The following is a 14,199-nucleotide window of genomic DNA, read 5'->3' on the forward strand; positions in this document are numbered from 1 at the left end:
AAACATGGGACAGTCTTTAAAACTACATTCAAGAAACAAAGGTGTGGCTTCTTTATGATTTAATATACAAATATGGAGCTTCTTCTTGTATCAACATTATTTCACGGGGCAATGTGTCTATCAATGCTTATTACATATTGATACTTGGTTACCTATTACTTGCTCTGTGTATTTAGTGTTTAATGGACAAAGCTCCTAGAATAAAACCAGGAAGTGGGTTGAGTATACAGCCTGAGAGCCTTAGATGTGGTACAGTAAGCCCAGACGTTGGTCCAGTTCTAAAGATTGGTGCACCATGGTACAAACATGTTCTCTCTCCTGCTCTCTGTTTTTGAAATGCTGTGATCAGAATTTCCAACCAGCAGCTAATGTGGAGCATCATTATAGGAGAGTGCTGCTGGTGATGCTGAGGGGAAAAATTAACTAATACTGGCAGTGATGATAAAGAAAGACTTTGTTCAAGAGTGATTCTAACAAAAGAGGGGAAAAAACTATTAATGAGGGTGAGTGATAGAAGAACGGAAAAATATGTTGCAGGAAATAGAAAAAGAGGGTGAAGAGCGCTGCATATGCAGAGAATTAGCAGTTCCTCACCATGAATGACAGCAGGGCAGTGTGTGTGCTGAGTGTGTTTTTCAGTGTGCTACATAACATGTGCTACATAACCCCTACATTAAAACCTCTTATATGGTGAATCAATTACGGGGGCCTGGTGGATCAGTGGCAGAGCATTGGGTTGGGATGCAGAAGGCAGAGGGTTCGAACCCCACCCCACCAGGTGTGGCCCCAGCCAGCCACCGAGGGCAACCGAAAGCCGTTGACTTTTTTATTCCTAGTTCTCCTCCACCTTAACATTAGGTCCTGCAGCTTAAAAGTTACATTACCTGGTGTCAGGAGAACATTTCATATTAAAAGTACACGGACAAGAGACTTCTTCTATTTTAAGACCTTGTAGAGTAAATTACCTTTTTATTTTGTTTCACCTTAATTTATCTATCGAGCAGGCACATGCTGACACAAATTAAGCATCAATGAAACAGAAAAACATTTAAACAAATGTCAGCTCGTAATTTACTTTAGGACAACTTTAATTCAATGCTGTCATGCGTGTAGCATTTTGAGGTGCAAATCAACATAACTAATTGCTATGTAATTAATATGATTTAGTTGTAGGCATAACACCATCAAAAACTGCAGAGAAAATATGAAAGTGCCTCATTTGTAATATTGTTGTATAATTTCTCAGTGAAAAAAACATTGTAATGGTTATTGTGATCATCTTCCATCTAATTAATCCTTTTACATTAACATATTCAAGTTGCACAGAGTGAACACACAGTTCTAATATTAAGAAAACATATACAATAAGAAAGATTCAATTGTGGGCTCTGTAAGCTATTTATTTATTAAGCTATTTTTGTGTGTCCAGCAATTTCATCTTTGCTTTAATTGCATTGCAGTTTTTGAACAAGGACAAGCTGATGATTCAGACAGTGGTTAATTTCAGAAACTTCAAGTGTGATTATTTGTCAAATAGAGAAAATGATTAGCTTCCCTAGCCACAGGACGCCGAGCTACTTTCCCTGGTCTGTCCACAGTGAATGATCCGATCCACAGAATCAGCCCAGAGGAATAAAAAAAAAAAAAACTAATTTGAGTGTGTGAAGGCCAGGACAAGCTGCCTCTTGAGGGAGAGACAGAGTGGACGACAATGTTTGGAAGGTTTTGGAGTGTTTTCCTGGCTGAAGCTCCAGCCAGACTCTTTGGTGTCCTTCAGAGTGAAAACAAAAACATTTGGAGTGTACGGCTCACAGCTAGATCACATCTCTTATTTGTTATCACTTATGCTCCAAGCCCGTTTACATTCTCCTGAGTGTGTCAACTGGCATATTCATCCGGAAATTTGTCCCCTACGCCCCCTTTGGATTTAGATTTGGAGAGCAATAAAACTTGCTGAGTTGTTGCCTTGGACAAATAAACCGACCAAAGTGTTGATGCAGAGACGTCTGAAAGAAACAAAAGTTTGGACAAGAGCGGGGAGAGCAAGACAAGGAGAGGGAAAGATAGGTGCTGGTCTCTTGCTCCTTCCTGTGAAAGTTTCCGGCGAGGCGGTAAACATGGCAGCGTCTGTCTCCTGTGGGAGCCGAGGGAAATGTGTTTGTGCGAGTTTGTGTTGTTGAGTGGATCAGTGTTTATACATGTTTGTGTGTCTGTGTGTGGCGATGTACTGCCTGTTGGTGCATGCATACTCAGTCTGGGTATGTGTGTGTGTGTGTGTGTGTCTGTGTGCGTTGAGGTCAACAGTTCCTGTCTTCTCTGTGAGGGAGTTGTGCTAGAGCCAAGTGCCCAGCTGCTCATAGGTGTCTGTTTACAGACTGATTCACAGAGCTAACAGGGAAGACACACGAACACAAGCACATTCGCACTTGTGTGCCTTGCATCAGTTGACAAAAATTCTCAGAAAACATGCAACATATAAGGCTTTGGTTAACAGCTTGAAGCCATCTCATTTGCTGCATTTGTCACTCTGGCATTTAACCACATTACTGCAGAAACAATTATGAATGAAGGTTCACTTGGTTACAGTGATGTTTGGCCACCAAGCAAGTGTGGTAGCTTAACACTCGTTCAGTTACTCTGAATAACATGTCACTGTCAACAACGTTTGAGGCTACTGGTTAAGAAAATCACACACACAAAGTTTAAGGGAGCACATGGATTTCAATGGTCATAAACTTGCCTCTGCCTCTATATGCATTAGTCTCTGGGCTTAGAGCTGCAAAACCCATTCAGATGAATCTCTTCTTTTGGTTCAGAAGATGCCATCTGGAGGATTTCTGAAAGAGCAGGTGAACCAGCCTGATGACATCGTCTATTCAGTATCATTCCATGTACTCCCTACACAGTATATCGACATGAAATGATTTATTACAAGCTATAGACCATAGTAGCAATAGTTAAATCCTACTCCTACTAAAAAGCACCGCACCGCTCAACTTTAAGCTATGCTATGGATCACATTTCTAGCAAAAAAAAAAACACTGTAAAAACAAAGTCACTTATTGTATTTTGAAAGCATCCAAATAGTATTTGTGTTTCCTGTTACTGGTGTAATCTAATAACCTACACTATATGTGCTACACAGGAAACCTTTGCATTACTATGGTCCAGCAGTCAACTAGTGACGGCACTAGACCTTGTGATTCCTGTCTGGATATTCAGTTATGGGGATTTGTTTCTGCATGACGATACGTGTTTCTTATAAGAGTGGCCTGAAACAGCTTCAGACTGAGAAATGATCAACAACAGTATGTCAGACTCCCACACAGTAGATTCCTCTTGTCAGCGCAAATTAATTAGGAAATGCCATGAAATCACTTCATGGTACTTGTGACTTCTAACTTTTTATGTAATTACTGCGAAGGCTAAACTGTGTGTGACCTAACATCACTACAATCACTAACAGACAGCAACTGCATAGTAATAAGACATTTACTACACTACATAGAATTTAATTTCATCTCAGCATAGGATTATAGAACTATAGCATGATCAGCCATCTTCTCAAGGCGAGTAAGTGGCGTGCGACTGAGTGCTAGATGGCAGTGTGAGAAAGCCCAGAGCTGTGCTGTGGCATTGCTGAAGGCTGAGGAAGCCGCAGGGCGGTCTGGCTTTTCTCATTAAAGGCGAGACCTTACTGCTCCTATATATGTTAAGCGAGGAGATTTGAGAAGTGTGGGCTGGAAAGAGCTGGAGGGTTAGTTTCACCTGTGTTTGTTTGTGTACAGTACGTGTGTAGCAGTGAAGTGACCCACAGCTGGAGGTTTTGGGGAAGCTGCTTGGAGGTAATTTGCATTGATGTTCAGCAGTTGGAAATGCCTTAATATATTTGTGTAGCATAATAGGCCTGAATGACTTAGTTGGTCGTACTCTGACTCATCCGGCTCTGGCTGCTGGCTGAGGCCTCTCTAACAACACACCCCTGAACTTTCACCCCTCACCCCTCATAACCAACCTCCATTACCTCACAATTACATCCCACTAATGATTTTTTTCCCCAGGACTCTTGCGTTAATGCTTATTATTCTATCCCTGCTTTCTTACCCATTATTGTTTACCGGCCCTTTTTTCCCGCCCGATTATTTTTTCCTTCCCCGTGCACTTTCTTAATTTCTCATGTTCCACTTTATTCCTTGAGTGTTTGACCCTTTCTCACCACCTTGTCTTTAAGTTTTACTCCACACACATTAAACTGTACAATGTCAAGAAGACCAAGTTATTCTGAGTCTATATATACATTAGATCCAACATCTTGAATGTGTTGGTCAACAATTAGTTAGTAATATGTACCTACACACCTACACGGTCCACAGTAGTAGATGCTCTTGTGTGAATGGGGTTGTTGTCTGCTGTGTACGTTGGGACGGTTATGGGAGACAACAACACCCCAGGACACTCCTCTGCCCTGGACCTAGCAGGTCAGGAGTTCTGACCTTTAGGGAGCAGGCAGCAGTGAGCCCACAGGATTGCAGGTAGGCTTGGATTACTGCACTCTGCCCACAAACACAAACACACTCACACACACACACACACATGCACAAATTGCCAGAGGGGAAATTAAGCTGTTGCCTCTCAGTGCCCTTTAACAAAAGACCATTGAGAATAACAAGAAAAGCCCTCACAGTGACAGATTAAGAAAAGGTTTCCCTTTGTTACTCAACACAACTTCTAAGCACTGAGCCATTCAAACACCAGATCCTCGAAGAAGTGCCAAACTGGCTTAACAAGGGTTCACTACACTTTGAGACAACTACTGGATACTAGAATTGGAAAACTGACTGATCTGACTTTGGCAATTCAAACCTACAATCTCTTTCGACACAGCGTATCACAACAATAAAGAGCGTGACAGAGTTTAATGCTTTAAAATTAATATAGCTTTCATGCAAAGGGCCGGGCAGATGATTTTTACATCAGTAAATGTACCCAGTGGTAATTCTAGAGTTTTACATGGGCTTGTAAAAGTTTCAAACTTGCTGGAGTCTATGCTCATGTGCTTACATAGGACGTGTCCGGGGTTTGGCTTGAGTTCAATGCACCACCACAGTATTTATTATTTCAGTGTTCCAACGGTGCATCTTTGGAGCCCACTTCTTAAGACTTGTATGGGGCTAATCAATTTCAAGTCCAACTGAGGACTTTAACTGTTATTAAATCCTAAAGACTATAGGAGGATGACATGAGCAGGGGTTTACCTGATTTAAAACCTATGCGTCAGTCCAATGTTTTGTTGGATGATGGAGCCCCTCTCCGGGTACTATTCCCCAAGAGCTGCATTAAAGCCTCGATCCAGTTCCCAACACAGTTTTCCACTTAGAGGCCACTTTTGAGTTGAGTCTGTGAGCTACTTAAAGATGCAATTTCAACTTTTTCAGAACTAAAAGGTACGCAGCTGTAACACAATACTCTCAACAGGCTGTTTTTGGCTGCAGTATGAGCAGTGTGAGCGCCTTTATGTTGGACTATTGGTATAGATGGTGAGGGTGGTCATCAATTCATATTTAAGGCCATTTCATTTCACATGACACCCTCTTTTTACAATAAATGGACTGGTCATAGCCATTTAGTAACATACGTTGACTTTGGGTGTAATTTCCCAGTGGCTCAATTTAAAATGATGGCATATTTTCTGTAACTGAAAGAAACTAACCTTTTTGCCTTTCAAACATTTATTTAAGGATGTATACGAGCTGAAAACATTGACAATATCAGAATTTCAAAAGTGGTGGATAGAAAATAAACAGCAGGGGCAGGACAGGGGGTGAACGAGCTCACGCAAATATCAATAAACACTCCTCTTCCGTCTCGGAAGCTTCCTGCTTTATTTGATTAGGCTGAAGACTGAGGGAGGGTTGGGGGTGAAAAACAGAGCAGTCATGCTCTTTTGCTTTTCTTCCTTCTTTCCCTTCCTCTGCAATCTTCAACCTCCCTTTAATGGGAATGGGAAGTTTGGGAAGTGGAGGGGAGAGAGAGGAGGGGTAGAGTGGGCTGCAGCTAGCCTCAGCATAACCTCCCCCATCTGGAATGGGGAGGGGGTTACTTGCCAGCCTCCAGGCTAGTCCCAACCCTTCCCAGCTGTTGGCTGTTCAGGGGCAGAGGTTTTTTCCCCAAGTGTGTGTTTTTGGTGGACTTGAGAAAGCATTTTTTCATAAACAATTGCCATATCCTGCACCAGCTGCTGACCCCATGGCTCTTGTCCCTGAGCAGAGCTCGGGAAGCAGGCAGAGGGGAATGGTTTTCATTTAGGAGACTCTGCTGTGCAGGGGAGACTTGCTAAAGGGTGCTTGGCCCCACTGTTGTTAGCACGCTAGCTTTAATGCAGAAGCTAGATGGGCTGCTGGCTGAGAGCAAGAGATGGTTGCTGATAGCAGCCGCAGTGACAGCATGGAGGTTATCAGCACCTTGTGTGCTGTAAAGATGGAGCTGGAGGCTGGAAACATGCAGGGTCAACGGCTTCAATATTTAACAGAGGCTTAGGCTGGTCAGTTTGCATTACTTAAAAGCACTTAAATATATATGAATATTTAGTAGATATATGCTTAAGACAATGAGACAGGACATAAGACATAAGAAGAGCAACATAGTGTCTGTTGATCATGAAGAGTGTTTGGAGCTCTACATTGGAGAGACCAAGCAGCCTCTAAACAGAAGGACACATCAGTGAAGGACAAAGGACATTTGAGAGTGACAAAGTTCACATCTTGGACAGAGAAGATAAATATTAAAACGACAGAAGCAAAGCAGGCGGCCATTAATATTCTGTAGTGAAACTCCTTTTCTTTTTTCATGCTGCCCTTTTATCCATCCCCTGGAAGACTAGGACCACTTCACACATCCACAATGGAGGCCAGGCCATGATACCTTTCTAGGAGGATGTGGGGTGTTAGCACCATGAAACACCTGTCGGGGAGTGTTGGACCATCGGGGACAGTCGGTTGGTCTCGTCTTTGTGGTGTGTCCTGCACCACTGGTGCTGGTCAGAGCCCTGTGGGTGAATTTGTGGCTGATTCAACAAGTCATATTTTTCATCGGTTGGTGTCAGCCCAACGGTGAAAGCCAGTTCTCCGCTGGCGGTTCATCAACCAACCAAGCTGCAGAGATTATTCTTGGCCTTCAGCTATTAGATTTTACCTTGTGAGAATTCTATGCCGTTTCTCTGGACTCCTCTTGATTGGGTGACTCCAACTGACGCGACTCAACCTCCAGACACCCACACCTGGATGACTAAGAACCTTCACTGACATGTACTAGATAGTTACCTCATGATGTCACTGATATGAAAATTGGTGTGTGATCTGACTTGGAGACTTCTAATGGGTTTTACCTACTTTCTGCTGAAAGTAGTTGGTGTGTAGTTTGAGTGGGATTTGCATGTGTTTTGCTAGTGCTCAGAGACCAAATCACAATCCCTCCAGTTACATGTTTAAAGAGTAAAAGGGTAAAACACTACAAGATGTGGTTACTTGAAGCCTCCCGTGTACAGAGGCCTTTCAGTAAGTTGGGGGGGAGGATTAAAGCACGCAGTTTTTTCACGTTTTTACATTTCCAAAGTGTTTTTAGTGGAAAGATGCTCAAAAACATCTAAATGTAGAAACATTGTGTCTTATCTAAATGTGTCCTGTGAGTCCCGAGATCAATACGTTTTGAGCGTTTTTCAACATTTCTCTAACTCTTCTAAACACGAACACAGTTGGTTACCGCAGCCTTACATTAATGTTCAATCTTTAAAAGGAAGACATTCTCCTAACCAGCAGAAAACCCTGCATGCTTTACATGTAGACTGCCAAGTGGGAGATAACAGAAATTCCACCATCACCAACAAACAAACAACTCACTCCAACCCACCACATTCCTTCTACTTTCCTGTCCTCGAACGGACGTCCCGGTGCATGTGTGGATGAAAAATGAATTGGATGCTTGTTAGTGAAGGCGGGTACAGGTGCCAATGCAGTATGCATATCATCCAATGGCATGTTTGCGCTAATGCACTATGCATGAGGCTAGTGGGCCTCATGCAACATTCAGCAGGCCAGGGAGGCCGTAGGTGAGGCCAGCACAGCCTGCAGCCAAAGATGCACCTCCAAGTGTGTGTGAATGCGTGCGCATGAGAGCTCCAACCAAGATTTGTCACAGCTGGCGCGTGGATCCACAAATTTAGCAACACATCTGGGAGGACAGTCATGCAACTCCAAGTCACATGTAGTGTTACACACAAAAAGCAGCCTTGGCACAGTGGGGCAGCTTCTTGCACAAAAGCAATTTTTCTAGCTTCATTATGAAACACATGCAAACACACTTGAAAATAACCACAATGGCAGACAAATGTAGACACTGTGCCTCGGCACACACATTTTACTCAGGCATCCCATTTGAAGCCTCACCTCAAGTGTCCAGTACACACACCCACACACACACACAACTGCTCCTTCTTTGTACTGGTCTGCGTTGGACTCGCATGGTAATACTTCATTATGGCAGCACTGTAATTTTGGGGGGAATGAGCACTTCAAACAAACGGCAACCCACACACAAACACACACAGACAGGATTACTGTAAATGTGTGTAACCTAGAGTTCTGAGTGCTGGTGGGACCAGTATCCATTTTTTTTTTTTTTTGGATTCCCAGAACAGTCAAAAATACACCCGGACAGTAATCAGAGCCACACTGTGAGGTTATAATTGTTGGGGCTGATTACAAAGTAGAGAGTAATGGTTCAAATTGGGAGAGGAGTGCAATGCCAAAATGTACACAGAGAAATATGAACTCTAGGACACACAATGGTTCAGGTTTCAAGATCTCCTCAATTCATGTCTTTTACACTTTTAAGACTCCTTGTGTCAGTTGGAGTTAACTAGTTCAACTTTTCAAAACTGGGTGGTCTCAGCTGCTGAAAATGATCTTTGACGTTAACATTACAACTGGGATTTATCTACTCTGTGTTGTAAAGATGTTTAAATTAGTATGCAAGTTATTTTTATTTATTTTTTGTTCTTTCGTCTTATCCTGTGAGTTCAGGGTCACCACAGCGGATGGTTAGTCCACTGGTTGATTATGGCACAGTCTACCAACTGAGCTGCTGCCACCCCTATGCAAAACTATAATGATAATAATAATAATAATAATAATAATAATAATAATAATAATAATAATAATAATAATAATAATAATACATTTGTGGGCTTTTAATCTATAAAATAAGATGCACATGACAAATGACACTGTAAACCAATTGTCCCATTTAGCAATCAGTATCAGCCTTTTAACAAGCATCTTCACTGTGCACAGGTCATCCAGAATTATTCCTTCTTTCCAAGACTATTCAAATAATCAGGGGAAAACATATGTATTTTTCAACATATATATTTAGTGAGAAAAAATAATATATATCACAGTGTTTTTTCTAGTAGTATACAGGTATGGACAAATGCTGTAGGCCTGAGTCCTTTCAATTATGCTTTGGGGCCATTTGTGAGAAGTTAGATTCATCAAGTGTTTGCTACTAACACTTACTTAGTGTTCAATATCTCAAATATCAACAAATTGTTCTTGCTGCAGACTCAAAGTAGTGCACTGCAAAGTTGTTTAAACCGGCTCTTTCTTTCCATTAAGTTGTCCTCCCTAAACCTTGTGTTTTTCTGGATCTAATAAAAAGACAGATACAAATGTTACAAATGTTGTTGGGTTTTTTTGCATCATCTTTGGTTAAGCTTTGTTAAAATGTAGCTAATAGAGAACAATGGTGATCAGACACATTTTAAACTAGACCTCCCACCCCAGCCTCTTCTTTATTATACACTGTAAAAGTGGACAGCATTTTCTTTTATAGGACACATGTAAATATTTTTTATAAAGAAGACAGTCCTTTTTTTTACTGTGACACTCTTCAACAAATTCAGCTTTTAATAGGTATCTGCTATAACCACTATTAAGTCTGTGAACAATCACATTTTTCCATATGTATGAAGTAACACTATATTCTGTCATTTGAATTTCCTATGTCCTCACATACAACAAACGGGGTCATTGTAAGGCTCAAACGGGCTAGAATTGAGAATCGAAAAGATGCTTGTGAGTCCAGGCACATACTTAAAAAGTCTCTAAGCTTATGGTAAAACATTCAGTGTTTAATGTATGATAAGAACTTCCACTGCAAACACTACAAACACACATTATTTACATACACATAAATACACGGAAATACTACTTCAAGGGGTTTGACTTGTTATTAGAGACTGGGCACATGTGAATGGGACTATGAAGCAGAATACTGTGGTGTCAAACATATAGTTATATACACAACAACAGAAACTGTTGTTTCTTTCCCACTGTGTAATGAAAAAGACACATTGGCTAGTAAATTTAGGATGCAGCGTCCCTCCCAAAGAGTACTACGTACATCGTCACAGGACAAATAGAAACTACTGGGTGTTGTATTTGTGTCCTTTGTGTCTCATTAACACTGTATAATATTGTATTGAACAGCAACATGGACCAATATAATTATTTTAATTAATCATTTAAAATTATAGAAACATAGAAAATTGATTTTGGCTTCTATATTTTATCCTTAATAAGAATTCAAATACTTGATGTAAAGTTTCCATAGTAATCCAGTCAGAAAACATAACTGCTCAGGTGGATTGAGCTTGACACCTGTGAGTGACAGTGTGATGGGAAATCTTCATTTTGACAAGTTAACCTGTGGTTCGGTACAAACACAGCACAGACTGACACACACCTGGCTGTGGAATATCAGAAATTATTATGCTAAAGCACTTACCCTTATCCTCTACCCCTGAACCTTATACTGGGAAAAGTATCTCCCAGGAGGTGACCTTGTTTTCCTTAAGAAATTAAAGGTAAAATTATCCCAGATTATTAATAAATACATAAAAAGTTTGTTGTGTATTTCAGATTCTGTTATTATTGGTTTTCATACTGTGTGATACTAACAATTTTTTTTTTATTGTGTCATAAGTTGGAGCCAATGTCCCAATTAATACAGGGCAATGCAAAGGGCAATTTACTGCATATGAATATGTACCTGTGCATATTGAATATGTGTGATACCATTTTCACTTTTATCACCACTTGTCTCCCCTATTCAGCTCAGTTTTATTTGCCCCCCTTAAGAGAGGTGGAAATATCCTGACTCCACAGCAGATTCTGGAAAAGTCTCTTGTTAAAAAATAATACAAATTAAAAGTGGTACAGTGAAGCTGATGTGACTCACATGACGAACAATCCCCTAAAGCTTGAAATTCACTTGGCGGTAGAGAGAGCTGCTAGAACACTGGAATCTGACGCCGTGACACTGATGCTGTAGTAAGAAAGTGATCACCAAAATGGATTTAACTGGTTATTTACTAGTTGTGGGATTAACAGCACTGACATATCATAGATTCCTATATTTTGTGGAAACCATTCAAGGACATTGAAGAAACTACTGATGTGGCCTTGGTTTATACAAACCTTTCTGACTTTTTTAATCAATTACCTTAACACAACTGATGTATTCACTAAGCTTTCATTTTGGATTCAAAGTGTTCACTTTTTAGATGTTTTCAAAATTTTACATCTTACTATCAAATGAGGACATAAACAGAAAGTCAGACAAGAAGAAAGCTGGACATCTTCCTTTCTTCCTCCTTCTCCTCCTCCTCTCGCCTGTCCTCTTCTCTCTCTCTCACCAATGATAAAATAATGAGCGGGTAGTGAGGGAGAGAGGGGAGGGTGGACGGATGGATGGATGGAGGGATGGATGAAGATACAAAGAAAATGTCAGCCATGCTTGTGAAGTAAAAGAAAATGAACTTAAATGATCATTTGCAGGGCGAGGAGCTTCTTTTTTAGGAATAACCTGCAGGAGACAAACGAGAAATAAAAACAAAAAATGTTTTTTAAATCTGCTGGTGATAAACAGTGCAGTGTGTGTGTTTATGATTGGAGAACACAGATGAGTTAGTGAGCTAACTCATCACAGCACCTGGAAAGGCTGACAGCTAATGGTTTGGAAAAAGTTTCTAATAGTTAGTCTTCCCATTCTAACCCATTGTAATCCAGCAGCATGCAGTTACATCAGATGCTGTGTTACAGTCGGGGGGCCAGGGAGTGTACAAGCTGAGGGCCGGAAGGGTCCAGAAAAAGAAGCTGTCAAAATGCATTATGGGAAGTACAGTATCCAGTTGGGTTTCTGGAGACTGACCTATATTATTGGCTACAAGTGAGTATATGTCGGCTCCTGGAGCATCAATTTTCATCAATAATACGTAAAAACGTACCTGTTGCTAGCGCTTAAACTTACTCAGTCTACAAATATATAAAACAGAAGACGTTTGTGCTAATTTTATTAATCAATCCACTGAACTTGGCCCAGTCGTCACTGTCTCTACTCCTCTGTGCAAAGGGCTTCACGTGAAACTTGTTGTCAAATTACACTCTGACATTCTCTCGCTGATCGGGCAAAACATTAGGACCACTTGTGCAATTCAATGTAATTCACTTTTACAAGGTTATCATTTTTCAGTTATCATTCATTTTAAATATCAGCGTATATCTGCACTGCTGCCAGTGTTGTTCAATGACTCTGCATCTCTGCACACTTAGTTTTGGAGCACATTACATACCAGTTTTATCTTTAGGATGTATCCAAGTTTATTTAACTTCTAAGACTCTCCCCACATGTTCAGTGCCAAACAGTCAAGCAATGGGCATAAATATTGCTCTAGCTGTAATATGTTTTAAAATGTATCATGCTTTCACTGTCAGGGACACAGAAAGTCTGTTCTTCCTCTGTGTTATTATTTTCCAATGGGTTATATTGAGCAGAACTGTGGTATGATGTGTGAAAGGAGTCAACATGTAATTGTTAGCGACAGGCCACCATCTTCATGCCAGAGCCCACTGTCTGAGCTTTAGAAAGTTCACAAGCTGCCAAAGTAGAATCCAGAATTTTAATGTGAAGCACACATATCTAAACCAAGGCGGGTGTCAAGCAGCAAGGTGACTAAAAACTCTACGAATCGTAAATGAATTATGGCTGCAGGAGGCTAAAAGGCAGCAGTGCTGACTGGGAAAACACAACCCCTTCATTTAGTCTGATGGAACTGTAAAGTAGCTAACACACGCAGGAGCAATTGTGGCCATGTGTGTGTGTGTGTATGTGTGTGCGCAAGTGTGCTTCATTAGTGTGCATCTTGAAGTTGTGAGTTTCTTGTGTGAGTGTAATGGGTACCGTGTGCTCGCTGAGGTCTTGTTTGCCCATCTTAAGTCAATTAAAAGGAAATAAGGCGGCTCTGACCGGCCCATGAACCAGCTCCCTCAGCTGAGAGCATGTCTACACAAAAAAAGACACAAAATAACAAAGGGAGGCTGAAAATGCTTCACAACTGGCAATCGGGGCTGTGTCCTGCTGTGTGAGAAACAATGGCTCTAAAATCCTTAGTGAGTGTGTGTGTGTGTGTTTCTTATGCTGTGTCTGACACGGCTTTAGAGAGAAACTGTTTACGACAGCATTGGACACATGTTGCCCTGGTCTCTGCAGAGGAGAGTCAACATACGACGTACAGGTCTGAACACAGACAAACAAGAATAATTCAATCAAATGTAAAACTATAACAGACACAGTTGTTTGATGGGGTTTCAGACAGGTTCGCCTCCACAAAATAAAAAGTTTCACACTTCTCAAATCTCGAAAGCTCTCTTCAAACTTTATTTTATCTTGGACATTGGTCTGGAGTCAGAATATCTCAGTCAAAGGTCCATGCGTGTCATTTCAACATTTATCCCCACATTCCAGGTCCAGGTCCAGAACCACTATAGGTACAGATGGTGAAAAGTGTTGAATTTGATGTATGGAATGCTACGGGAACCCAGCCCAACGAATGACATTTGAAAGAGTTTCATATTATATACCAGTTAAATCTTCAGGGACACACTTAGTTTGAAAGGTATGTTACTCGAGAGTAGCTTTTACTGAGTCAAAGGAAAACTACAGTAAGTGATTCACTTTTTTCCTGTTTTGTTAAAGCTGAGCTGATTTTAAAAACATGACAAAACAATCAATCCAATTTTAATTCCACAGGTGGGCCAGAAATATGTTGAAATGAATAAATCTCACAAGCCACACGCTCACACT

General features: G+C 40.9%; 1 protein-coding gene across 4 annotated transcripts in view; it reads right to left on the minus strand.

The window, feature by feature from the left end:
- The window catches only part of bcas3 (BCAS3 microtubule associated cell migration factor), a 309,008-nt gene that overhangs the window by 117,515 nt on the left and 177,294 nt on the right, over positions 1–14,199 (minus strand). The window contains exon 24 of one of the 4 annotated variants that reach the window (XM_067508760.1): positions 10,033–11,922. The exons of the other annotated variants lie outside the window; for them this stretch is intronic. Within the exon in view, the coding sequence (XP_067364861.1) occupies positions 11,912–11,922 (11 nt within the window). The 3' untranslated portion in view covers positions 10,033–11,911. Of the gene's footprint in view, positions 1–10,032; positions 11,923–14,199 lie in introns of those variants that run through there. 4 annotated transcript variants of the gene reach the window in all.

Source organism: Channa argus, chromosome 6, assembly GCF_033026475.1.
Source record: "Channa argus isolate prfri chromosome 6, Channa argus male v1.0, whole genome shotgun sequence".
Taxonomy (NCBI): domain Eukaryota; kingdom Metazoa; phylum Chordata; class Actinopteri; order Anabantiformes; family Channidae; genus Channa; species Channa argus.